The sequence below is a fragment of the Sorex fumeus genome, unplaced genomic scaffold, assembly GCF_029834395.1.
Source record: "Sorex fumeus unplaced genomic scaffold, SorFum_2.1 ptg000018l, whole genome shotgun sequence".
In the NCBI taxonomy this organism is placed as follows: Eukaryota; Metazoa; Chordata; class Mammalia; order Eulipotyphla; family Soricidae; genus Sorex; species Sorex fumeus.
The window spans coordinates 26,173,246-26,201,004 of record NW_026606075.1 but is presented as its reverse complement, the minus strand read 5'-3'; the positions used below and the strand labels follow the sequence as shown (position 1 = coordinate 26,201,004).

Below are 27,759 nucleotides of genomic sequence, written 5' to 3'. Positions count from 1 at the left end.
CATTGGCCTCGCGCTCGCCCGGCTCGGGGCCTGCGTCAGGCCAAGGTTCCTTCCGCTCCGCGTCTCCGTTGGCTGGAGACGGCCGGAGCGCTGGCTCCCAGGTTCGGTGGCCTCTAGTGAGATCCAGAGGTGAGGCGGGCGCTGACCGAGCGCGGGTGGGTGGCTGCCGAGAGCTGGGCAGGCCTGGGCGGGAACGTGTCCAGCCGCCCTTTCGGCGGGGATTCCGGATTCGGGCCGGGAGCGCGCGGCCGGCAGCTCCTGCGAACCCGGCGGGAGCCGCGTCGGCCGCTGTGCCCGAGTGGCGCCCGGACCCGCGGGGGACGGCGAGAAAGACGCCCTTGAGACCGACCGGGGCCGAGCCGCGGCCCGCCCAGCGGCCGGGGGGAGCCGGCTACGGGGCAGCCGCGGGCGGGTCGGCGTCTTCCGCGGCTTCCGTCACCACCGGCGGACCCGCGGGGCGTATCCCCCTTCACCGGCGCGGGCCGGAGTCGTCCGCGGTGGCCGCGCGGTCGCGATCGGCGGGGCCGGGGTCACCTCGATGGCCGCCCACCCGCCGCGAGGGGAGAAACGCTGGCGTGTGGGGCGCGGGGCAGCGGCTCGCCCAGGGCTCTGCGAGCAGGTGCGGGCGGGCACGCCCCGGCGCTGCCCTGCTCTCTCGCACACGCCCAGGCCCGGCTGTTCGTCAGCGCCTTTCTTTCAGGGGACGGGGACGCGCCCCGTCGGAGCTGCCGAGCTGAGGCAGAGGCTGGGGGAGCCGGCGACCCGCCGCGCGTCGGGCCTCGGGTCCCACCCGAGAGCTTAGGGGATGCCTCCCCTCCCCCCTTTTTCTCAAATTCCCCTTCCTTCCTCCTTCCTTCCTTCCTTCCTTCCTTCCTTCCTTCCCTCCCTTTCTTTTCTTCTCTTTCCTTCTCTTTCTCTTTCTTTCTATTCCTGACGAAGGGCGTGGTCTCCTGTTGGGGCTGTCTTTAGGCTAGCCGCGGAGTTGTCCCCCGCCCCCCTCCCCAGAATGGTTTGGTTTGGGTGCTAGGACGATCCCTGCGCGGAAAGGTTCAGATGCGGGGCTATCCGTTTCCACGGCGTTTCTACGGGCTTCCATCTTTTTTTTTAGGTGGTCGTTTGAGACGTTTCAGGGTTTGGCACTTGCCTTCCTACACTTGGTCCCGAAAAGTCGGAGGAAACGTTTGTTTGTGGGCCCTACTGAGGAACCGTACATCTATCACAAATGGAGAAGAAGGCCTCTCCCCCCGCCCCCCGCAAGCCCCGAAATTGACTTTCCCTTCAGTCCAGTGAAAGACATTTTATGGTTACAAAAGCCTTAAGAGTGTTCTCTGGAAACTTGGGCTCCTTTGGGGGGCGGGCGGGGCCTTCTTTTGTTGTAGGGTCTTTCCCAAGTTCATGATCAATTTGGCGGCGGTAAGAGAATGAATAGCATGAAGATTGGGGGGGGGGGGGGACCTGTAATAAAATCACATTAATATGAAATGTAGTGTAAATCGTGAGCCTTTGGGCTCCATGTGTGTGCCGGCACAGGTGTTCCCTTTTTATTGCATGATCTAGTGTCTAGATCTTAGAGAGGTGCCGTATTTATGTAGCATTGCACTGTAGCACTGTCCTCCCAATTTCTATTTAACTGAACCCAGGTGAAAGTGGTGATATTCGAAATTCGTCGCCGACAAAAATGGCAGCTTCATGTGGTCTCACACCTTTGTCAAAAAACTTTGAAACTCAAGCTTCTTAAGTGAATGAAGAGAACTGAAGCTCACAAACATGTAATATAATTGGGTGTGGAATCCAGGTTTTTTGATTTCTTGGTACAGGGTTCTTGCCCCTCATTCCCCATATTAGAGTGACAGAAGTCTAATGCTACATCCTATTGGGATTAAAACAGGTCACAGTCCAAGACATAATTCTTGCCGTCAAAGAAACAAACACAGCAGTTAATTTCAAAACAGTGTAAAATAATGTATAATCAAGGTGCTGGACTGGTAGAAGTGCAGAGTTGGAGAAAAGAATTAGACTGGATGCCAAAGCATCTTTTTCTTGGCCATGGTAGATGGTTTCTGAGGCAAATTGGATTCCAGTTTAAGGATTCCATTGAATTTGAATTGTCCATTCTTTAAAGATCTGTGAAATGTTTCCAACATTCTTAAGTCTGAATATATTGCCACATATAGCAATTTAACTATTTTTTTTAAGTTTTTTTTAAATTGTAGCATGGCATAAATACTGTCTTGTAATTACCTGCTAGTGTCACTGCAACTGCTGATGAAGATGTAAGATTGGATTCTTTGGCATTTATTTAAATGCTTTGTGTAATCATAGGGAAATGGGAGGTGTGCGTGAGAAATGAGATTGTGTGCAATCAGAGTTATTTTTGACATTCATTTGTCCAAATATTTCCAAGTAGATGAGGTTCAAGATGTTTGAAGAGGATTCACAAGATCATATGTAATTCTTTTCCTAAAAGTAGCAAAAATATCTTTACACCTAAGAAAGAAATGTGGCAGAATTGACAACCCTACCATGAAATCTTTTTGAGGGAAAATTGAATGTGTCTAGTAATACAGTTAGAGTTTAATGGAGCTCTACTGATGTGTGACCAGATTAGGGGTCCTGCTGACAGCTCAGGTTTGAATTGTAGTGAATTTTTTAGTAGTGACAAATGGGTTGACTTGATTAGAAATAACTGAATTTGGGGAGTTTGAGAGAGTGTTAGAAATAATTTGACTTAGTTTTGAAATAGATGTTCATTAAATTTTCTGAAATCTTGATGCTAGTTGAACCTTTTGGCAAGTTTGTATGGTTGTTTATAGGTTATTTAAATATAAGAAGGAAGTTATGTGATAGGGGACCATCTGAAAATCTTGCCTCTCATGAGTCAGTTATAATGTAGTAGGGTTCAAATCTACGATAGGATTCTTTTAAGTCTAGGTCCCCTGCTAATTTAATAGCAAGTATTTTGTTGGTGGTGTTCATTTTCCAGGGTAGCATATACAATATAGCTTCTTCCTCATTCCCTTCCCATTTAATATTTTCCCCTGTGTGCTCTGCATTTATCTTCCACACCAAGTGGTACTCAGGGCTTCTTCTGGCTCTGTATTTTCCCAGGAACCAGTCCTGGTGGACCCTGTGTCTGGGATCTAAGGGTTGGCTGTGTGCAAGTCAAGCACCTTACCTGCTGTACTATCTCTTTGGTCGTTGTCTATATTTAGTTTTTACCTGGAGGAGAAATAGGTGGGAGTTTTAACCCTATCTAGATGACTTTAAAAACCATGTTAGGACTTTGAAAATAAAATGCGTGCTATGTAACTCAGGGATTTATTTTTTAATTAAGCAGTTATCTGTTGACAGTTGCTGCATTAAAATTAAATACAAAATGCTGGAAAATAAAATGAAGAAAAGAGTCAGGGTGGAAGGTTGAAAAGATATGAGTAAATAGTGATGTGCCACATTTATATACCATAGTAACTTCCAGCCTTTTTAACATTGAGACTCAAGGTAAGAAATAATGTTGAAAGCCAGTATGACTTCCAGCCATACAGACAAGTATGAAACAGTTTCAAGAAATAGTATCCATCCATACTACATTCTTAAAACCATTTATATTGTTTATAAGTTTATTTAAAATAGAGTTCTGACTCACAAAATTGATTTCGTTATCTAATTGTGCCAATAGAGGGCTGCACTCTGCAATTTGAAAACCAGTGGATCAAGCTAGTGGCCTGGTATGCTTCAAACGTAGGGAACAGAGGGATGCAGTGGGAGGCGATGCTTAGTAATTAATTGATTTGGTTTCTAAAATCTACTCTTAATCTTTTCCCTCTATCCTTTTTAGTAGTTAAATGCTTTCCTTAATTTGTTGCATTTTATTTTCTGTCTTCAGTAAATGAATCATATTCTTTTTATTTTGTTTCTGGGCCACACCCAGTGATGCTTATGGCTTATACCTAGCTCTACACTAGGGTGTCTCCTAGCAGTGCTTAGGATAGTATAGAACTGTATTATATATATATATGTATATACACATATGTGTGTGTGTGTGTGTATTTATACATATATATACACACATATAGTATAGATAGGATAGTACTGAGGAATCAAGTCCTGGTTAGCTGCATGCAAAAGAAGTGCTTTAGCCATAATATTCTCTCTCTGGCCCTAATTTTCTTAAGTTTCACCATGAATATGAAATTAATTTGATTTCTTGCTGGTGTCTATTAAAGCTTAATTTTTTAAATTTGGGTTTCTCTGGGAGATCATATATTTAGCCTTAATGTAGTATAATGTTTAGGGTAAAATAAGATTCATGTATTTCTATATTTGAGCCAAATGATCTTATCAGATTTTTAAAAAGAAATAAGAATGTCAGAATTATTATCCAGCAAATGGAGGCATTTAGTTGTGTCTACCATTAATTCAAAATTTACTTAATTTGGTATGTTCTTTTGTATGCCTTTTGAAACCTGTAGACATCACTTTGGCCAGCCTCATCATCTTCTGCTGTTCTAGCACTATGATTACCAAGCTCAGAGAAAAACTTCTCAAAAAAAAAAACTTCTCTATTTTCTGCAACAATAGGAAAGTTCATTAAATATCAATTTGCTGTTGACACTGTGGCATATGTTGAAGGGAATGAAAAAACATGTTTCTGCTCTTGAGCAGCATTATAAACTAATTATGTGTGGAGGACACACCACAGATAAATTCTTCAGTATTTAACTTTTGCATAACCAGAATGTGGAAGAGGTTGCTTAGATGCATTTTATATCTGTGTAATTAGAAAATAAACGGAAATGGTTAGCTATTTCTTCCTTTTATTTTCTGCCTTATGGCTCTCTTTGACCCAGGTAATAGGAAGGGTTGAGATACTTGGTTTGATCTTAAATGTTTGAACTCGCACAACTTAGAAGAAATTGCTGTTTTTTTACTTGGTTATTAGTGACTAGTAAGAGGCTAAGTGTTGGAGTTCTTTCATTTTAATTTTAACATGCCCAGAATTACAGGGAGCACTGTGAAATAGATTTATTTATATGTACAAGATCCTGTGCGTCCAAAACAGTGCACTCGACATACTTTTTCCTTAAAGCCTTTTCCTGAAGTACAGTGAACTACTACTAATAAATATTCATACTTGATTTTCCTTCCAGGATCCAAGGATTCTGTAGCAACAATGTTGTCAAGGCTTTTCCGAATGCATGGCCTCTTTGTGGCCTCCCATCCCTGGGAAGTCATAGTGGGCACCGTGACACTGACCATCTGTATGATGTCCATGAACATGTTTACTGGGAACGATAAGATCTGTGGATGGAATTATGAGTGTCCAAAATTTGAAGAGGTTTGTGAAATTTAATTTGGTCTTGACTATAAAGGAACATACACATTTTCAATTTCTAGAGGTTTTTTTTTTTTAGAAATCATTGAATCAAAAAGTTATGAATAAGATCTTTATTTTCACAATCATGAATTTACCAGAGAATACACTTAACTTTCATAGTATGAAAATTCACTTGAAATGCTTTTTTCTACCCAAATGAGTCTTATTGGCTTAAATTTGAAAAATAAAGTTTTTATAATTGACATGGTGAGAAGTGATTGATAGAAGCAGTGGCTTATTTATAAAATTAAAAGTTTGATTTAATTTTTGAGTCGCTTATTTATCAGCTGACAGTTGCTAACATTTAGATAGGATAATATGTAAACTCATGATGCAACAAAATAAATTCTTACTTTACATTGTTTACTTCAAAACTCAAGCAATGGGATTTTTTTTTCCTATTTCTCCCAATAGGATGTTTTGAGCAGTGACATTATAATTCTGACAATAACTCGGTGCATAGCTATCCTGTATATTTACTTCCAATTCCAGAACTTACGTCAACTTGGATCAAAATATATTTTAGGTAATCATATTTTTTTGTTGTATATTCAAGTTGTACCTCTTTATTCAAATCTTGTGTTGAAATGTATGTATTGCTTAAAGTCTGCTTCACTGATTACCCTTTTTGAGTTAGATATTCTGATATTTGACTTTAGTAATCTAGTATTTCAGAATTTTATATGGAACTATGTTATTTTTGGTGTAATGAAGGATGAAATTTTTTCATTTTGTTGGGATTTTGTTGTTTTAGGTATTGCTGGCCTCTTCACAATTTTCTCAAGTTTCGTATTCAGTACAGTTGTTATTCATTTCCTAGATAAAGAATTGACAGGCTTGAAGTAAGTATTTAAAGCCTAAATAATTTTTCCAAAATATATTGTTTTACATAGAAGCTTTTTTTTATATATATGTATATCCTACCCGGTTTTTATACATAAAAATAATTTTAAACTCATGCTATATTGATGCTTTTTATGCCAGTAATAATAGTTAAGTTTTTTTTAAGTGTCCTTATTGTTAGACTAAATTATTTGTATTCCCCTGCTTCAACTAATATTCTCCTGCTTGAATATCGAATTATAGTCCATTTACTTATTCCTCTTGTAAGGATTTGATTTAAATCTTTTGGGTCTCCCATTCGGTGTTCAGGGGTCCAGGGGCCACTCTTGATACTCAGCCAGTCAGGCTGGTGGTTCGTTTCGAGGACCCAAGGATATGTTATTGTCCAGAACTTGTGGTTCTGGGAATCAGATCTCTGTACTATTTTTCTGTCCCCTAGAATTGGATTTTTAGTTACTTCATTTCATCTTATTGACAATTACACATTTACAGCATTTTTTTAATTTCTTCTTATTAAAAATGTATGATAAATATATACTAGTAGCTAATTTTTTTTTTCCTCTTAGAATTTTTTTTTTTTTTTTTTTTTTTTTGCCTCTTATGAGCTGCGGCTGTTCTTACAGATTTTTTAGAGCTATTTCTGCCAACTTGCTGTGTTTAGGAAAAAATTTTTTTGTTTGTTTTTTATTTGATTTTGGCATAACACCCAGTTGTGCTGAGGACTTTCTTCTGGCTCTGCCCTCAGTGATTGATTACTCCTAGCAGGGTCTAGGGTGCCCTGTGCAATGCTGGAATGGAACCTGGGTTGAGAATAGGCAAGGCAAGTGCCTTAATCCCTATGATCTCTCTAGCCCATCATGCCAACTTACTGACTGAAAATGTTATTTCATTTATCTCCCCCAAACTATTGATGATAAGTTTAAAAATTATCTATCCTTCTTTCCTGCTAATTCAAGGAGATGGTTCTGTTACTCAGCATATTTTTCTTTTTCTTTTTTAAAATACGTGGAGTTTCATTTTTAATTTTTTTAGGTTTTGGGTCACACCTGTCCATGATCAGGGGTTACTTCTGACTCTGTTCAGAAATTATTCCTTACAGTGCTCAGGGACCATATGGGATGGTGGGGATCGAACCTAGGTACATGCAAAGCAAGTACCCTTACCTGCTGTACTTTTGCTCCGACCCACTCAGCGTATTTTCCTATAAAATGATAAGTTTTTCCCTGTAAATATATTTACATTTTTAACATTAAAGTATTTTGAATGAACAGTATTTATCTTTAAGGGAAATAAATAATAGTAGACCTTTTGGTCTGTAAAAGAGATTCAGATACTAGTGACGATTAACATACTAGTGAATTATATATTGTATGCAGGGATATGTTCTGTTTTAGAGAAATTTTTTTTTCCTTCTTTGTTAAATGTACCAAGTAACCCTTTTTTCCCCCCACCAGTGAAGCTTTGCCCTTTTTCCTGCTTTTGATTGACCTTTCCAGAGCAAGTGCACTAGCAAAGTTTGCTCTCAGTTCCAACTCACAGGTAATTAGTTCTTATACGACATGAATGATAATGGTGTTTTTCTTTTTCAGTTTTTTTTTATACAGTAGGGCGGTTAGAGTTTGTCAGAGCTAAGACTTAGGAGTTACCCACAAATTTAATCTTAATTGTCAAATCCTATCACTGTTTCCTACATTTCCTAAGAATGATCGCATTTGTCTTAATTCAGATATAATTCACTAGCTTCTGAAGTTTGGAATAGTGCCCACTTATCAAAGGTTTTAGAAATCAAGGTATTAATTACTTTCAGATAAATAAGAGTACTATCTACCTAATGAAACACATAAGATAGCAGAACAAATCTAATAGAAGAGTCTCTATGTAGATTTATTTCAGAACTTGAATAACCACTAGCATTATTTGTCATAAAATTTTATTTTGATATTTATTAATTAAGGAGCATAACGTTTTTAACTGCTATGCATCAGAGTATTTGAATATAAATTGCATGTACCCCTGATTATGTATTTAATGAGTATTTATTACCATTTTTGAATATAAATTGCATGTACCCCTGATTATGTATTTAATGAGTATTTATTACCATTTGAGTATGTTGACAAGGAGATATGATTTAGATTTCATAGTACTGTCTGGTCTCCCAAAATTCATTCCTAAGTACTTCTATTGGTAGTAACTAAAATGCAAAATGCAAATTATTATAGGATAGTAATTGTGGATTTAAGTGACAGGTATTAAGGCACCATTTTAACGAAATATTCCTAAGAAATGTCACTGAGTGGAAAGGAAAAGCAAGGCATATATATATATATATATATATAGATATAGATATAGATATAGATATAGATATATACATCACATATTCTGGAGTCTTGTTAGTTAATCTTACCATATTGCCTGTTTTGTTCCTTATGCCGTAAATTAGATATTTATTACTTTAGTAATATTTTGTTATTTTATACCTTATGCTTATGTTTGGTCTGTTTTAGGATGAAGTAAGAGAAAATATTGCTCGTGGAATGGCAATTTTAGGTCCCACATTCACCCTTGATGCTCTAGTGGAATGTCTTGTGATTGGAGTTGGTACCATTTCAGGTTTGTGAGCAGTTTTTAATATATTTAAGTCAGTTTGTAGATAAAAAAAATTTTAGAGTGCATTGGTTATTCTTAAATTCCAATTTCTTTAAAGTCTTCAGTGGTCTCTGCCTTTATTCTTTAAATTCTTGATTGACTGTATATCTCACCTTATGGTTTAGTGGGAAATTAGTCACTGCCACTGTCCTCCCGTTGTTCATCGATTTGCTCGAGTGGGCACCAGTAACGTCTCACAACAAATTGTGAGACTAGTTGCTACTGTGTTTGGCATATTGAATATGTCACGGATAGCTTGCCAGGCTTTGCCGTGCAGGCAAGATACTCTTGTTAGCTTGCCGGGCTCTCTGAGAGGGGCGCAGGAATCAAACCCACGTGCAAGGCAGATGCTCTGTCCGCTCTGCTATCACTCTACCCCAGTGGGAAATTAGTAGTTCACTTTATGTCCATATGGTTTAGTAGAAAATTAATCATTGTTTACCAATTTTCTTACCATTTTCTTCTCTTTCTATACTCATTCCAGGATTTTGTATTGTATATTTATTGGTGGTTTTAGTTGGTGTTAAGTTAAACTTGTGTTCCATGATTTTCCTGGAATGCACCATCTAACCTTGCTATTTTTATTAATTGGTGACTTGGTTCCTTGTGTTTTAATTGTCAGAGGAGACAGGACAAAAGTCAAGAGTTGGAAGGATCTAAGTTAGATCCTCTTAATGTGGTTGCAAAGAGTTAATCGGACTATGTATTATAATAGCCAGTACCCAGCATTAGCTCAACACATAGGTTTATTCATCTTTAATTGGATAGAGTAGAGGGTTAGATGTTAAATATCAAACATAGGTTTCCATTATATATAAGCTGTTGCTGAGGTTTCCTAATCATTAGGACTGAATTTTATGGCTTTCACATGAAGACCACAGTTAACTATATGTGTTCTGGTTTATTTCCTGTTGTATTTTTCACTAGCATATTAAATATGTGTCTTCTAACTTTTCAAGGGTAAATTGATTATTTGGATGTAGTCATTCAGCAATAATTTCGTTTGGCAAAGTTTTTGTGGGGGATGTATGAGGGAAGCTATTCCCAGCAGTGCTTGGGGAAATTATGTGGTGCCATGGATTAAACCCAGGGCATTTTTGATCAGGTAAAACCATAGCTGTGATGATTTTTTTTTTAAGAGCCAAAGAACCTATAGGAGTAGCCAGATTTAGCAGTGGATCTAGAAACCAAAGACTCTGCTTGTGAAATAAGTTGGAAAGCAGCAGCATGATATATTTGTCATGATAGAGGAGTGGAAATGACCAGATTTAACTTTGGAGAAGCCATTTGCTCCATTTATAGTCATACAGAAATATTCTAGTCAGGGTTTGGTTTAGGATAACATTCTTTTTTGGGCTTTTTGAGGGTTCTGTGGGGAGCGCAAGTGTACTACAGCTGTTGGAGAGTGACTTGTAGTTCAGTGCTGGGGTCAGGCAATCATTGCTTGAGCTCTCTCCTCTGACCCACAGGCATAATACTTTAACTCGGAGGTACCACTAGGAGCCAGTAACAACAGAAAAATTTCTTCTTGGAAGTGCATAGATTAGTACTGTCTCTACGTTTCATAGACTGTTAGGGGATAAAGGAAGGAAGAATGCCTGGAGGACATATAGCAAGAACAGGAATAACTTTCACAGAGTGAATACCAGTTGTTACCTAAGTTGTTAAAGCCTCCAGCAGGTAGTTTTAGATAGATACTTAGCTACTATTTAAAATACTGTGTTTTCATTGGTTTTTAGTATTTATTTATTTATTTGGTCATGGCCTAGTGCTTGGGAACGATTCAGCTTGATGCTGAGGCATCCCCAAATCAGTGCTCTGGCTGGCAATCCAGGACTCTGGATGGCTGAGCCTGTGCTCAGCCCATTAAAGTGTCTTTCTGGCATTCAGACTGTTGTCATATCTTCTCTTGAATTTGTACATTTGAGGGTAATTGCTATAGAGTTTTTTAAAATGTCACTTATACTATACTTTGTCATTTAGTCAAATGTATTCAAGTCAGCAGTTTCTGAAAGGGAAGGGAATCAGTTTTTTATTTCAAAGCATTTTGTGTTTGTGTTTGTGTGTCTGTGGTTCTGGGGATTGAACTTGATCCATACAAGGCAACTGCTGAATTATATCTCTGAAATTCCATCATTCTGTTATGTCTATTTGAGATTATTAAATGATACCTTAAACACTGTCAGTAGAATTCCAAGCTCAACACATCACTGTCACTGTCCTCCCGTTGTTCATCGATTTGCTCAAGCGGGCCCAGTAACATCTCCATTGTGACAATTGTTACTGTGTTTGGCATATCGAATATGTCACGGGGAGCTTGCCTAGCTTTGCCGTGCAGGCGAGATACTCTCGGTAGCTTGCCGGGCTCTCCGAGAGGGGTGGAGGAAAACACTATGTACATTTGTTAATTTTGAATCTTGAGTTGCCTTTTCGCGGTTCATTTTTCCCAAAGAAATTAATTGAATTGAAAAATTATAAGACCATCAATAGAAAAGTTTTATTAAAAATCATTCAGTAATTGATGAAAAGTATTTATTATAATTTTCTATTAGGAAAGGAAAAGATAGCTGGTGGTGGTAGTATGTTTTATAAAAGGTCCAGATTGTGGACGTGGCAAGGCAGACAGATAGCACCAGGGATAGGGCACTTGACTTGCATGTAGCCAACCCAGGTTTGAAACCTTGCCCCGCATGTTTCCTCTGAGCACTGCCAGGAGTGATCCCTTAGCTGAGGCAGGAGTAAGTCTGGAGCATCACTAGGTGTGGCACGCAAAAGGGGTATTGGGCAAAAACAAAACAAGTCCATGATTCATAAGCAAATTATTTGTGTAGTAATGAGTGGCACTGGATCAGGAGTAGGGGTGGGATGGAAGGGGGTTATTTTGTTAGAATAGCTTGTCCTTGATAGCCACACAGTGGTGCTGCTATATGGTAAACAGTACATTGAACATTACTGCGGCACTTGTTGTGATGTTAAAGATTACAGCAGAGGTGGGTCTGTATCTGTGTGGACTTAATTTCTGCTGTGCTCTGAGGTTGGTGTCACTTTTGTTAATTCTTCTGCTAGAAGATTTAAGAACTTGCTGTCCTAATATTTTGATTTATTTCACCTGTAGAGACACCTGTATAAATCTGGTGTATGCAGCATCAAAAGATCCATGAACTTTACCGATTATTTGTTTTTTGTCTGACCAGGAGTGCGTCAACTGGAAATTATGTGCTGCTTTGGCTGCATGTCAGTTCTTGCGAACTACTTTGTGTTCATGACTTTCTTCCCAGCTTGTGTGTCCCTGGTTTTAGAGGTAAGAGCAGTTTTTACTGTGGTTGAGGAGTAGTGTTTCTCATGACATTGCTTCACCTAAACGAAATGAAATCAAAATCTTCGGAGGTAACGTTGACTTTTACTTTGTAGCTCTCTCGGGAAAGCCGTGAAGGTCGGCCAATTTGGCAGCTTAGCCATTTTGCCAGAGTTTTAGAAGAAGAGGAAAATAAACCAAATCCCGTTACTCAGAGAGTTAAGATGATCATGGTAATTAAAGTTTTCTTTCAATATTCTCAGTTCCATTTTTAAGATTTGTTTTTCTCTTTGGGGTTTTTCTTTATTCCCCTTGTATTCTACAGTATTTGACTCACTGATATTCCTTTATTTTTTCTTAATTTCGTCCTCATCTCTTTCAAAACTTTTCTATTTTCTCTCCCTTAAGCAGACTTTTTCTGTTCCTTCCCTTTGTCTCTCTTTGGAAATTGTTCTTTTCGATGTTTTCAGTAATTCAGTGGCTTCTGTACTTTTAATTGATCACATAGTGTTTGGGGGCTTTCTTTCTTTCTCTCTAGAAAAAATGATTTTTTAACTCCCTTCCCCTCCCCTCATTGTTGTCATGATGACCAGGGCTGTGTTTCTTTCCAAAGTTGGCACTCCTTTAGTGGTGCTCATGGGGGGGGGGGGGGGGTCGCTGCCTTATTTATCAGTAATCACACTTTTAGTGTGGCACTTCAGTATCTTTTTAGTTGTGCTTGCCAGGGGTCATAGCTCACAAGCGCCTGGCTGTGAGCTTTGTTGAATAGCCAGAAATCACATACAGTAGAACTGCCAGGATCACTCAGTACATGTGTGACACCAGGGATTTGGGCTCATGGCTATCTGCTTACAAAGTAGGGGCTCCAAGATCCTGTTTTGGGGCCAAGGGCTTTTTCATGAGCAGGTGGGGTCTTGAACACACCTGGTGGTGCTCAGGACTTAACTTTTGACTCTGCATTCAAGATTCATTCCTAGCGGGGCTCAGGGGACCAAATGGGATGCCAGGGACCAGAGGGTCAGCCACATGCAAGGCGAGTGCCCTACCCACTGTATTATCTCTGATCCCTCCAGGGCTCTTTTCTAATGTAGGGGAAGACGGCAGAAAATATTGTCTGATGAGCCATTTGCTAAGAATGAGAAGTTTAGTTTTATGGATGTGCAGAGGATATGTAAGTTTTTAATTTTTGTTTCAGTCTCTAGGTCTGGTTCTTGTTCATGCTCACAGTCGTTGGATAGCTGATCCTTCTCCTCAAAATAACACAGCAGAAAATTCTAAGGTTTCTTTAGGATTGGATGAAAATGTGTCCAAAAGAATTGAACCCAGTGTTTCCCTCTGGCAGTTTTATCTGTCCAAGTAAGTGACTCAAAGCCTGGTTTGTTGTGTCTGAGCCCAGTGCGCTTTACTGTTAAATGTGTAGATTGTACCTTTCATAGTATAGAATAATAATTTGCTTTCTTTTATTTAGAATGATCAGCATGGATATTGAACAAGTTATTACCCTAAGTTTAGCTCTCCTTCTGGCTGTCAAGTACATCTTTTTCGAACAAACCGAGACAGAGTCTACACTTTCGTTAAAAAACCCTATCACATCTCCAGTAGTGACCCAAAAGAAAGTTCCAGAATATTGTTGTAGACGTGAACCTATTCTAGTGAGAAATAACCAGAAGTTCCACGCAATGGAGGAGACCAGAATAAACAATGAAAGAAAAGGTGATTTCTTGTTCTCTTCATTCCCTGTTCTTCCAGTGCTTCTAATGTCACAAAGTTCTTTGTTTCAAAAGTTAACATTCAGGCTGATAAGATTTTCTTTTGATCTCTTCAATAGTTGAGGTCATAAAACCCTTATTGGCAGAAACTGACACCTCCAGCAAAACTACATTTGTGGTTGGCAACCCCTCCCTTGATACTTCTCTGGAACAAGAGGCACAGGAGCCTGGAATTGAACTCCCTGCAGAACCACGGCCTAATGAAGAGTGTCTGCAGATACTTGAGAATGCAGAGGTGAGGAAAGGGAAAATAAACTTCAGGATGGTAGCTTTTTTTTTTTTTTTTTTGATTTTGGGTTATACTTTGTTCCTCAAGGCAGCTGCCAGCATGGTGCTCTGAGATCCTATAGGATCAAATCTGAACTTCCAGTATGCAACGCATTCAAACATTCACTTCAGCCCTTTAAGCTAGCTCCTGGGCTCAAGTCTGGTTTCCTTTTTGTTTGTTTGATTTTTAAGAAAGGGAACTTTTTGTTATTGTCAACTTAAGAAGCTATAGCTCCTCCTCCTGAGTATCTACAAAGTTCTAGGTGGTGTATTGCATGGTTTATGGCTACTGGTATCTTTCATGCTGTGCAACTGTTTGTGAGGTAGCTGAAACCATCTCAATTTTTCAGATGAGATGGTTGGGGCTTCTGGAGGCTTAAGTAATTTCCCAAAGGTAATCAGTCCATCAGGAAATGGTGAGACTGAGAGCCCGTGAGTTATCAACACAAGGGGCCGCCTTTTCTATTAGTACTTTTTATCATATACATGGGCAACTATATCCTCAGATGTATGGGTCTATATTTTTGTCTGGTTTGGTTTTAGATTTTGAGGCCATATCTGGCTTTGTGCTCAGGGAACTGTATTTGGTGCTGGGATTTGAATGTGGTAGCAGCCACAGCCGTATATTAGATAAGCACCTTAATCTTTGTACTTTATCTCTCTCTCTGGCCCCTAAGTAAGTTTTAGCACAGAATTGAGCTCCCTAGATGAGAAAGGTTGTGGCTTTATGTGTTTTCTTGAATTAGGTGGTCGCAGAGGCCAGCAGGATGTCACCTGCCTGTGTCAAGGACTGAACCTGCCATTTTAAGTAAACTGAAGTTCATGGGAAAAATACTTTCTCCTTGAGATTTGAACTAGATCTGCATGACCATATGCTGAGGATAAATACAGTGTTCTATCTAATCTGCTTAATCTGAGTCATCCTTTATAATGCTTACATGAATGAGTATAGAGTTGTATTTGTTTTTATTACTTTCCCTTATTCTTATTCAAATGTGCATGTGGACCTGCTTTGCTATGTACAAGGTTAGTGTAATTTGTAGATTGAGCATCGAAATCTTAATTTTGAGTCTTTTCCTGTGGGCTTCTCTTGCAAAATTTGAAGTTTTGATCTGAATAGTTAGTTTGAGAATTTTGATAAAGGATTTGCCTTATATCTACTCATCTTTTAAAAAATTATTATTTAGCTTTTTGGGTCACACCTGGCTTCTGACTGCATTCAAGAACTACTCTCAGTGGTGCTCGAGGGACCGCATAGGATGCTAGGGTGGCTGCTTGAAAATACCCTCCCTGCTGCCCTATCACTCCTGCCTTCTACTCATCTTTTGAACTGCGGCCTTTTGAGCGTTATTCTTCAGTGCTTGTGTTTTTAGCTCTACCGAGAACATTCATTGAAACAGCTTATTTATTATGAATAGTTGAATGATATAAATTATGGTACTTTGCAATTTTTGTCACTTCCCACCCTAAATTCCCTTCTACTTTTGTACATTTCTTTAGCAAGGTGCGAAATTTCTCAGTGATGCTGAGGTCATACAGTTAGTCAATGCCAAGCATATTCCAGCTTATAAATTGGAAACTCTGATGGAAACCCATGAGCGAGGTGTATCTATTCGCAGACAGATGCTTTCACAGAAACTTCCAGAGCCTTCTTCACTGCAGTATCTGCCTTACAGGAACTATAATTACTCCTTGGTAAGTTATTTTCTTGATTGGAGAAGTTTTACTTTGTAGCTTTTCAGTCTTGCAGATTTACTATGTAGGTTTTAGTATATTTTCAGTTGTTCTAACACATGGTTTTGTAAAATGCATCCCTTTAAAATTATAAATTTGAATTTTGCTTATATAAAGTTCTTAGGAATTCTGGGACTGAAAAAATAGAACAGTGGGTAGGGCTCTTGTCTTGCATGCTGTTAACAGACTTGGGTTTGGTCTCTGGCATCCTGTATGGTTCCCCAAGCACTGCCAGAGGTAATTTCTGAGTTCAGAGTCAGGGGTAACCTCTGAATATCGCTGTGTGTAACACAGAAGTGAAGGAATGAAAGGGGTGGTAAGGAAAGAGGGAGGGAGGGAAGGAAGGAAAGGATCAAAACCAGGCTGACCACATGCAAGGTCTACCCACTGTATTATCTGTCTGCATCTGTCTGTCCTACCAGTGTACTATCTCTGCCCAGATTTTTGTCTTTCACATACTTTCAAAGATTTACTCTCTATTTTGGTTTCATTCTGACTTAGTTTCACTGTAGAAGCATTTAAAGAAACCACATGCATTTCATGGAGGGAGAACTATGCCAGGGATCAAACAAAATTTTTTTATTTTAAAATATCAAAAAAATTTTAAATAATATTGTTGACATTTGCTGAAGGATTAATTTTGAATGAAGCTATTTGATGAGAGCTGTTTATTTTCGATATAGAGTTTCACTTGGTACCTGACTTGACCTTTCAGGTGATGGGAGCTTGCTGTGAGAATGTTATTGGGTATATGCCCGTCCCTGTTGGAGTGGCAGGACCTCTGTTCTTGGATGGAAAAGAATTTCAGGTTCCAATGGCAACAACAGAAGGTTGTCTTGTGGCCAGCACTAACAGAGGCTGCAGAGCCATATGTGTAAGTTGGCATTCATATATTCGCCTTTTTAAGTTATGCTCTAGGCCAGGCAATGAGAATTTTGGGGGATAATCAAGGATAACTTTTGGGACAAGTGGAAGCATTCTTAGATTAATAAGTGCTTGTATAACATTCTCTGAATAGCTTGGTGGAGGTGCTAGCAGCCGAGTCCTTGCAGATGGAATGACTCGTGGCCCAGTGGTGCGTCTTCCCCGTGCTTGTGACTCTGCAGAAGTGAAGGCTTGGCTTGAGACCCCTGAAGGGTTTGCAGTGATAAAGGAGGCATTTGACAGCACCAGCAGGTTTGTGGGGGTTTAAGCATGGAGAGAATGTTGATCTGAATGAATATTTAATAGAGGCAAAATTGGGGATAGTCTGAACTACTAAGTGTGTGTGTGTTGGTTTTAGAAGGATAAAGTCTGAACTACTAAGTGTGTTTATTGGTCTTAGAAGGCTCTCTTAATAATTAGACTGTTACTTTGCCTTTGAAGACTTCTGAGTTAGAATTGCTCTAGGGCAGGATCATTGACTTAGAAAAAGATTTTCCAAGCAGCATAGAAGTTATTATTGCTATAGTAGATTTAACTTTGAGTGAAGAAAATTAAATTTATAAAGAAGTATGATCAGCATATATGATAAGTCCAGAATCTTAAAACTTACACTCATTTTTATTTGGACTTCTAAATTCATCTATGATGAAATGACCATAACTTTTCCTTAGACCAAATCAGAATGACGGGTCAGGAAGATAGGTCAAAGGGTTATCAGGGCACTGAGTTTGATCCCAGTATCACATAGCTCCCTAAGCACCATTGGATGCAGCCCTTGTAGTCTCGTAGGTTATTTGACCAAAGGTCCTGGTAGCCCCCAGCACTGCCCCTGCCCCTCCAAAAGAGAAAAAACAGGAATGACAGTTGAAATAGTATTCTAGTAAATGTCTAAAGAGAGCACATTATATTAAACAAGCTAAGTATATTTTAAAATGAGTTCTATCTTAAAACCTTCGCTGCTTTTATTTTCAGATTTGCACGTCTACAGAAACTTCATATGAGTGTGGCAGGGCGCAACCTTTATATCCGGTTCCAGTCCCGGTCAGGTGATGCCATGGGCATGAACATGATCTCCAAGGTGGGCCTGGCTCTCCCATTCAAGAACCTGTGCTCATGATTGTCTCAGGAGGGAGGGGGAACTTGAGGCAGGGCAGACTTGCCTTGGACTATGTCATTTATTTGTATAAGTCATGTAAGTTAGGCATTTGTTGTTGATGATTTCTATTTGATACAATTACTTTAGACTTGGCATTAAATAAACTAGTCTGAAGAATCTTGGATTTAGCACATCAAAATTTTGTCCTGTAGTCCCAAAAATTTGACTTAAGAGATTTTTTAAGATTTGTATATAAAAGGTCAAGTAATAGCTCAAGTGTGCAGTGTATTTATCTTACACAATTACACGTGACTTTCATTGTATTCTTTTTGTGTCTATGAGTTACTAGACATAAATGTAAAATATTAATATGAATTTGGCTAAAAACTTTATTTTGTGGTTTTTCTGTTTGTTAGGACTAATCTGAAAGAGATAGGTCTGTGATCGAAAGGATAGACTTGAAAATTTGCCAGTATATCAGGGCTGAAGCATTAGTACAGTGGGTAGGATGCTTGCCTTGCATGCTGCTGACCCATGTTTGATCCCCAGCGTCTTATATCATCCCCCTGAGCATCACTTGAATTTGACCCCAAAACAAGACAGAAATGTCCAGTAAGTCAAACCCTTGGCCCTGGATTATAGAAATGCCACAGAAAGAGGGCAATTGGGGGGTGGGGGTAAGGGATATCAGGGTGAAGAGGAGGACTGGTGATACCATAAGGGTACTGTCAAGCTCAGGGGTCACTATTGGTGATGCTCATGGACCATATGCAGTGCCAGGGATTGAACTGGGGTCAGCCACTTGCAATGCAAATACCTTAATCCCTGTACTGTATCTACAGTCCCTTGTTATTGAATGTTTTTTTAACTCATATTCTTCTCTGCATGCTGTTTATCAGCAACTACTATAAAGAAACAGTAAGAATCTATATCCAAAGAGAGAGTAACCATAGTGATGGTTAATCAAATAGCTGGTACTTTTGTAGTCAATTTCTTTGGAATCTAATGGACGTAATTTAAACATAATTTTAAAAGTATACTAATTATTAGATGCAAATAAAGCCTTCTGATAGTTGCATTGCAGTGTAATTTTGTTGTCCTCATTAACAGGGTACAGAGAAAGCACTTTCAAAACTGCACGAGTATTTCCCCGAAATGCAAGTTTTAGCAGTCAGTGGTAACTATTGTACCGACAAGAAACCTGCAGCTATAAACTGGATAGAGGGGAGAGGAAAATCTGTTGTTTGTGAAGCAATCATTCCTGCCAAAGTTGTCAGAGAAGTGAGTGACTAGATGAATATTTTATAATGTTAATTTTTAATGGGGCACACACTGGAGGAAAGGAGTTGGGGGGAGGGACTGCTAGTGGGACTCCTGGGGAAAGGAGTTTTAAGATTCTGTCACTGTCACTGTCCTCCCGTTGTTGTGTTTTATTTGAAAGGTGGCCGTTTTGTAACATCTCTCCTGTCTGAGTGTGTGTGGCATTCAAGCACATTTACTGCTGTCTTATTAAGAACAAGTCTTAAATGGGGCCACAGTTTAGAAACCCCCTTATTTTCTGGAGGTCCCCGAAAAATTGACATGATGAAGCTGTAAACTGTTCATAACTGTTTCAGGTATTAAAGACGACCACTGAAGCTCTGGTTGAGGTGAACATTAATAAGAATCTGGTGGGCTCAGCGATGGCTGGGAGCATTGGAGGCTATAACGCACACGCTGCCAACATTGTAACTGCCATCTACATTGCCTGTGGGCAGGTGAGGATCCCGCTGCTGCTTTTTTGGGGTTATTTTCAGCCAGGAACATCGCTTTTCTATATTTTCTTTTTCTCCCAACCCACCCCACTCAGGATGCAGCACAGAATGTTGGTAGTTCAAACTGCATTACCTTAATGGAAGCAAGTGGTCCCACAAATGAAGATCTGTACATCAGCTGCACCATGCCGTCCATAGAGATAGGAACCGTTGGGGGTGGAACCAACCTACTCCCTCAGCAAGCCTGTTTGCAGGTATGACTCGCTGGACCTCAAGTCATCTTGTAACTCGCTGGGAGTCTGTTTCTACTAGACTCCATGACACTCATCTCTGGATGAGCTTGTTTGTTTCTTCCTCTCTTTCTCCCACCACCTATCTAGTGTGTCCAGACATTCTTGACTACGCTTAGGAAGTTAAGAGTAAAAGACCAAATGGAGTTTGCTTGTGCTGTTCAGGGCCTGTTGCTGGGGCACATTAGTGGGGGGCTTGTAAGTTAACTGGGATTTCTATGTTTTTAGCATGGGCACTTACATCTTTGTGATTGCAGGCAAGCCTTGTATTTCTAGGGCTTTGAAATTGCTCTTCTCTGAATAGGGCATTATTGCCATGAATGTAAGGGTGAGCCCGACTTTTTTCTGCCTGCAGATGCTGGGTGTTCAGGGAGCTTGCCAGGACAATCCTGGAGAAAATGCCCGACAGCTTGCCCGAATTGTGTGCGGTACAGTCATGGCTGGGGAGCTGTCGCTGATGGCAGCGTTGGCAGCAGGACATCTTGTCAGAAGTCATATGATTCACAACAGGTAAGATAGGAAGATCTCCCTACCATGTTTTCTCTGTACTTGCTACACTGAAGAAGCTTGTTACTTGGCTACACTAAGACTTAAAACTACACTTTCCTCTGATACCATATATGCCTACTTTGTCTTTTTTTGCCTTAGGTCAAAGATAAATTTACAAGACCTCCAGGGAACCTGCACCAAGAAGGCATCTTGAATAACCTAACTTCTGAACTGCACCAGGGGCATTGGGTTAGAAGGACTAAACATAAAATCTGTGAATTAAAAAGCTCAATGCACAGTCTTATTGAGGATGAATAGACATGATCGTTGTGATGCCCACTCGGTTTCTGGCTCTTGGAAAGGGGCCGAGTCCCTTCCCTGCCAATCACTCAGATCTGAGCACAGTGTAGTGCTTCACGTGCTGTACCTGTTGGAGAGATCTCCTCGTGAATATTACACTCTAAATCATCACAGACAGTAATCCACAACTCACTTCTGAAAGGAATTACAAGCCGAAAAAAAAAAAGTGCTTTTTTTTTTTGATGAAATTTTTCTTATAATGAAAGTGGGGTTTATGGTGATCAGCGTGAGTTTGTCTGTCTTCCCAGGCCCGTCGCCATTAAAAATGTATTTAAATACATTTTTAAATACACCAGAGCTGCCAGAACTGCTGATTTCACAAGTAATTTATTAAGTCTAAGTCTGGGTTGTAGAACTTGAAGAAATAAGAGCTAATCTTATTTTTTTTTTTTATGTAAACTAATACTTCATTTGGTGCTGGTCTATTTTTATTTCTTTTGGGGGTAGCCAATAATTACTTTTTACAAGGGGACCTTTTTTTTTTCCCATGGGAAGAATTACTCTTTTTCCCAAACTACAAAATAATGTTCAGAGCAGTGTGAAATAGTTCTCGATCAAGAAAACAAATCACTGCATTTATCACCGTAGGCTCTTTGTTCAGAGAGGCTCCTGTCTAAATAGGAATGTTTGATTCACCTGTAATATTTATCAGCATAATGCTTTAAGAAAACAAGGTTTTGTGCTCTTTATTAAAGATGGAAGATTACTTACTGATCTTAGAGGTGATTCTATTGGACAAGAGCATACAGGTCTGTAACCTCTCAGATAAGAGAGTAGAAAACACAGGTGGGAGAGGTAAATGCCATTTTTCTAAGCCAACTTTGAGTTCTGAAAGGACACTTAGCTGAAAAATTTAGATAGATTTTTTTGGGGGTGGTAAAGAAGTGTATCAAATCTGTATATGTTGTAATAAAGCTTCCCATGCTTGGGATTTATTGAAAATGTTGCAAGAAAGAAAAACCAGCTTGTATACTGATTTAAGTAACACTTGAAGCTTGGACCAGAGAAGCTAGTGTTCTTTCATGAGAACCCTGGCTTGCTAGTTGAGCCTAATGAAGGGGAAAGTCAGCATGCAGAGCCAGGGATGGTGCCACGTGAATGGCCCTGAAGGAATGTGCCTTGTTCCTGTGGCCAGGAGGTTGGTGACTGAACCATGTACACAGGGCTCTTTGATGGACCCATAAAAGCTCATAGCTTCCTCAGGGGGTCAGCAGAGTTGTTGAATTTTTCTTTTTTTAAAAAATGTAACGTTTTGTATAAATAAAGAACTCCTTATTTTGTATTATATCTGATGCTTCAAGTGTTGGTCTTGGAGAACTAAATGTCTCATGTAGAAGATGGACTCTGAAAATCATTCCAGTCCTGCCGTGGCAGCATGGAGAGCCTCTGAGTGATTGTGTCTGCAGCATTACTGTGGAAGACTGACTTTTTCTGTTGTATGTAAAGTTGAAATGGCTTCTGTTGTGACTTCTCAGCCAGTGACTTATTTATCTGAACTTTTTATGGAAATGGCAGTGAAAAGTATGTTGAGTATTCACTTTGGTGACTGTAACCAATGTGACTGTAACTTGCTAAATCAATGTTTTGTATAATTACTAAATTGTATACATTTGTTACACTTTTATTTCCTGTTATAGTAAATTATGAAAAGGAAGTTAATACTGATTCAGTGTAAGCAGTAACTTTTTCTTTATTTTTTTTAATTTGGATTAACCCTGGGCCAAGGTCTATAAACGTGTTAAGTCTAGCCAGAGTGGTAAACTATCATTCAGGCAAGGCATCCCATGACCACATAGCATCTCCACTATATTCTCTTAACTTACCGTACCAGCATGATAGAGCCAGTATTGTATGTACATAAATCATCTTCCTCCTAACTTAAAGAGAGTTTGATTAGCTTAGAACTATCATCTCACCTGGGCTGCTTTGAGGGGGGGGGGGGGGTGAAGCATACCTGGCAATGTTCAGTACTTTTCCTGTCTCTGCACTCAGGGATCACTCCTGCCGGGCTTCAATGGGCCACATAAGGTGTTGGAGATCGATCCTGGACTGGGCTACTCTTGAATATTGGGGGTGGAGGGTGGGTATGAGGATTAGTTGAGTAGAAGAGGGAATAAAGGTTGAGTAGTCAAAACCAATAATGTCTTTAAGCTGTATCTCCTGAATTGTGAGTACAGTTTAGTAGAGCTGCAGTTGGCCTCTTTGAGAAGAATTACTTTTCATTTATGTGCAAGCACACTTATGTATTTGAAGATGAAAAGATGTGTATGAATTAAAAGCTAGGGCTGGAGAATCAGTTTGATAATTGAGCATTGTGTAGTCTTCCACTCCAGAGTTTTGCAGGCCATTCAGAAGGCATGTTTTTCAGTTTGGGTGATTCAGTGAGCAGTGAGATGTGTGTAGCAGGATGGGCTTTTTGATTTTAGAAAAGAGTTAAACCGAAGGGAACCTAAACTTAAGAGTCTGAGCTCAAAATGAGGTCACAGAAGAGCAAAACATCAATATAAATTCATTGTTTATAGGTAGAGTAAGAAATTTCAAACTTATTTTCTGATCAACATTTGAATTTCTAAAACTTTCCAGTTAGCAAGAATAATAATGCCTACGCTGAAAGCCAAGAGAAGGATAGCAATGACGCAGTTTACAGCTAAGTTTTAACATTTTTTATTTTTTATTTCGTTATACCTGGAACACAATTTTTCCTCTTGCTCTAGTTTGAGTGGTGGAGAGGTAAGCATTTTGGTAAGTCCAATCTAAGGTCAATGGGATATCTTCATGCTAGCGGCTGGAGTTAGGATGTATGAGAGTGCTGAGTGAGGCTGAGCATCCTCCACCCAGATCCTCGATGTTCCAGTAGGCAGGGGTCACACCCACCAACTGGCCCCCTGGCGCTGTGTAATCCCATCAACGGCCAAGACCCAGAGACTATAAAACCCAGCTCCTGGAAGAGAACAGCACAGAGTCTCCTGCCCCCGTGCCTGCCTGTCCTCGCCGGGACCCCTTGGAGGGGAGTGGATTGAGTTTCCCTCCCCGCCCCAACCAGGGCTCTGGCAGCTAAAGACCTCCAGAATTAGCCACCACCATGCTGAGACCACTTTCCACATGCATTTGCGGCCGTGCGACATCTTATCTCATTCCTACTTTGGACAAACTGGCAGGCTACCGAATGTAACCTGCCCACATGGCAGTCTGGCAAACTCCCCGTGGCGTACCCAATATGCCAAATACCAGTAGCAATGATGGGTCTCATTCTCCTAACCCTGAAAGAGCCTTGAATATGGCACTTTTTTAAAAATCTCAGGGCTAGGACGAAGGAGACGGAACTGGAGCCTGCTCGAGGCAATTGAGGAACAACAGGATAGTCATGATTCGTGATTCAAGAGTGCTATAGTCACTGGTTCCCCATGAGTTGTAACACTCAGCTGGAGGCCTTGTCTAAAGAGATTGCTGGCTCAACCCTTCCTCAGGTTTCCTGATTAATTTTGTCTGAAACAAAGTCAGGACTTCAGTGGTTTATTTATTTATTTTTTTAAATATAGGAGTATTGCTATTTATTCAGCCATTGATTGGGCTGATTGAATTGGGCATGAACTCCACCTTTTTTTTTCTTTTTTATAAATTTATTGAATCACTGTGAGAGTGGTTACAAAGCTTTCGGGTTTAAGTCTCGGTCATACAATGATGAAACACCCGTCCCTTCACCAGTGCCCATTTTCAACCACCAAAACCCCCAGTATACCCCCCATCCCACACCCACCCCCTACCTGTGGGGCAGATGATTTCCACATTACTCTCTCTCTGCTTTGATTACATTCAATATTTCGATACTAGACCTACCATTATTATTTGGGATTTTACCCAAACACTCAGATCTGCCCAAAAGGCATCCGTAGATAATTTTTTCTATTGCTGGTTATGAATAACACATGATGTCGTGTGACTGCTCCAGTGGCCACGCGATTTTGAAATTCTGAAATTTTAACAGTTAAATCTAGAGGAATTTCTGCCAAAACCTGCTGGGTTCTGAGATTTGTTTGAGTCTCGGGGATCATGGCCATTAAGCAACTTGATCAGGTAACAGAGAGGCTGTTTGTGAGCAATGACCCAGGGTCTCACTGGGGTAGAGAGGAAAGGGTCGGTTCTACCCCATCCCGTGAGGCCCCACGTGTCTCATCACTGTGGGCTCAAACTTGACTGTTCAATGGCCTCTGGAGGATGGCGGCCACCCAGCTGCCAGGAGGAACAGACCAAGGCACGAAACCTATTCCCACCTGGGGTGGCCCAGTGCCAGTAACCTGCTGTGGGGACCGGACACATTTCTACCAAAATCCGCTGGGTTCCGAGATTTTTTTTCTGACTCTCTGGGATCATGGCCATTAAGCAGCTTGATCAGGAGCCACAGAGGCCATTCGTGGGTGGCGACTCGGGTTCTCATTGGGGCTGGGAGGAAAGGGCTGGCTCCACCCCCATCCCGTGAGGCCCCGTGTGTCTCGTCACTGCGGGCCCAAACCTGACTGTCCAATGGCCTCTGACCGATGGTCACCACTGAGCCACCAAGGGGGAGCAGGAGGAGGGACAGCACCCTACCCCCCCTGGGGTGGCCTGGCATGGTAACCTACTGAGGGGACTGGACGCATTTCTGCCAAAAGCCACTGGGTTCTGAGATTTGTTTCTGAGTCTCTGGGATCATGGCTGTCAAGCAGTTTGATCAGGAACCAGAGAGGCCTTGCCTCCAATTATATAGCTGAGCTGGAGGTGGTTTGTGGGTGTGTCTCCCACATACCTAACTTTTGGCATTTACTTTCTTGGTAAACTTGGCCCCAAGTTGTTGGGGTCTAGCCAAAGGCACAGCAGCCATTTGGGGGTATCTAGAAGTTCAATGGTTCTGTTGCAGCTACTCTGATAGTTCTTGATTTGTCCAAGGTGTCTGCTGTTGCCATGAAGGAGTAGTATTGTAACATTCTAAAGCATATGACTAGAAAATGGAGGTATGAAGTGCTGGCTATTAAAAGGATAGATCCTAGAAAGAGGATTAACCAAGTCAGAAGCACATCTTCTTGGATTTAGTGTTTACTCCTCACATCTGTGTTCCCCTAAACACAAAAGGTTTCACATCATTTTCAACCAAGGGAATGAATGGCCCCCAGAGAAAGTCATTTTTAGCCAGTCTGCTTGCTCTCCTGCCTTGGTTTCTGCTTTGTCTCCTAAGGGACCAAATAGATACTGAGTGAAAAACTAACAAATCTGCCTATTTTTTCTTTGATTTTTTTTGATCACCAAGCGATAGTGCCCAGGACTCGCTCCTGAATGCTCAGAGATCACTCCTGATGGTGCTCAGGGGATCAAAGACCAAAATTGGTGCATATCAGGAAAGTACCCTACCATCTGTATCATGTCTCAGGCCAAAATTGCCTACTTAAGAGGTTTATATGTACCTGTATAGTACCACTATCTCCTCACCATTTTCACCGGACCACCATCTGTACCAAGGTTTGACACCCTTGGCATGCCAGACTGGAGTAAGAAACTGAACAGGACATTCTAGTTGCTTGATTCTGAAAGCCATTGGCAGGGTTTTATACCAATTGCTATTATAAAGCACACACAGCCTCCACCTCTGTTTTGCAGAGATTCTGACTAGAGATTATTGAGAAGTAATTGAAATTGGCAGAGGTACATCGTGTAGCTTGTATTGGTATGGAACACTTACAAATTAGAAATGGTAAACAGGATGGAATGGGGCAGGGCTTGGAAAGGAGCAATTCTGTTTCCACTCTAATAAACTTGGATTGTCTGCTAGAAGTGCTGGACACAATGAAGCAATAGTGTCCCATTGGCCCTAAGTGATGTGTGATAGCTGGAATTCTGGAGCTCAAGAGAGAAACCAGGAATCTATTTCCCTGCCCTACTCACTGCCTGGGCTGGAGTGATAGCACAGTGGGTAGGGCATTTGCCTTGCATGTGGCTGACCTGGGTTCGGTTCCTCCGCCCCTCTCGAGCCCAGCAAGCTAATGAGAGCATCTCGCCCTACATTCAATATGCCAAAAAAACAGTAACAAGTTGTGAGAGGTTACTGGTGCCTGCTGGAGCAAATCGATGAACAATGGGAGGACAGTGCTACAGTGCTACTCACTGCCTTCCTAGATTTGGCCTGTAACTTAAAGGGTTGTAGCAGTGAAATCCAATGTAGTGCCTTCCTTCAGGTTCTAGGGAGCTCTACATCCATTTGGGGGGGGGGGTGAAGGAACAGGATGGGATGGGTAGTCTCCCCAGCTGTACTCTGTAGCCACTCCTGCTGATACTGAACCTGGTATTGCAGGTTCAATGCCCTGGGGTGCTCTGGGTTTGAAAATCAAGCTGAGTTAGAAAACTCATCTCTTCACTGATTTTCCATTCAGCTACATTTTATGAACACGAGGAATGGCTCCTCCAGTATGAGACACAGTTCCCCAACATTTCTCAAGTTTCAAAGTGGCATTTCCCCCTTGGCCAACACCTCCCACTAACACACACACACACACACACACACACATACACACACTCATATCTGACACTGGTATGATTATTTACAAGTAAAAAGTTTATTCCAAGCAAGTCAGGCACTAAGCCTTTTTTTCCCTGACATGTAAAACAAGGATTAAGCAAGCCCATCGGCAGCTCTACAATGCATGAAAATCAAAGTACTTCACGCAGTCTTCAGATTTTCTATAACTACTTCTATCTCATAGTTCGACTCCAAGTTCCGAAACTTGTGTTCTCCTTGTCATTATTGATCTTAACTCATCTCTGCTGCACGCAACAGACAGGATTTAGCACATATTTGTGGTTGCTTGTGATGTAGACAATTCGGTATTTTGTAGAAGAGAATGAATTATATACATCAAAATGACTTGGCAAGAACAAAGCTAGAAAATT

The 27,759-nt window shown here is 40.7% G+C and overlaps 1 protein-coding gene across 1 annotated transcript; it reads left to right on the top strand.

Annotated features, from left to right (window-relative positions):
• On the top strand, window positions 1-22,509 carry HMGCR (3-hydroxy-3-methylglutaryl-CoA reductase). The gene is made up of 20 exons (XM_056112648.1): window positions 1-129; window positions 5,148-5,335; window positions 5,789-5,900; window positions 6,129-6,216; window positions 7,672-7,756; window positions 8,725-8,830; window positions 12,061-12,167; window positions 12,278-12,394; window positions 13,357-13,517; window positions 13,630-13,874; window positions 13,990-14,165; window positions 15,698-15,892; window positions 16,647-16,805; window positions 16,950-17,107; window positions 17,828-17,933; window positions 19,062-19,232; window positions 19,568-19,708; window positions 19,801-19,959; window positions 20,351-20,505; window positions 20,644-22,509. The coding sequence occupies exons 2-20, from the start codon at window positions 5,171-5,173 to the stop codon at window positions 20,696-20,698; spliced, it is 2,661 nt and encodes an 886-aa protein (XP_055968623.1). The 5' UTR covers window positions 1-129; window positions 5,148-5,170; the 3' UTR covers window positions 20,699-22,509.
• Window positions 22,510-27,759: the final 5,250 nt, after the last annotated feature.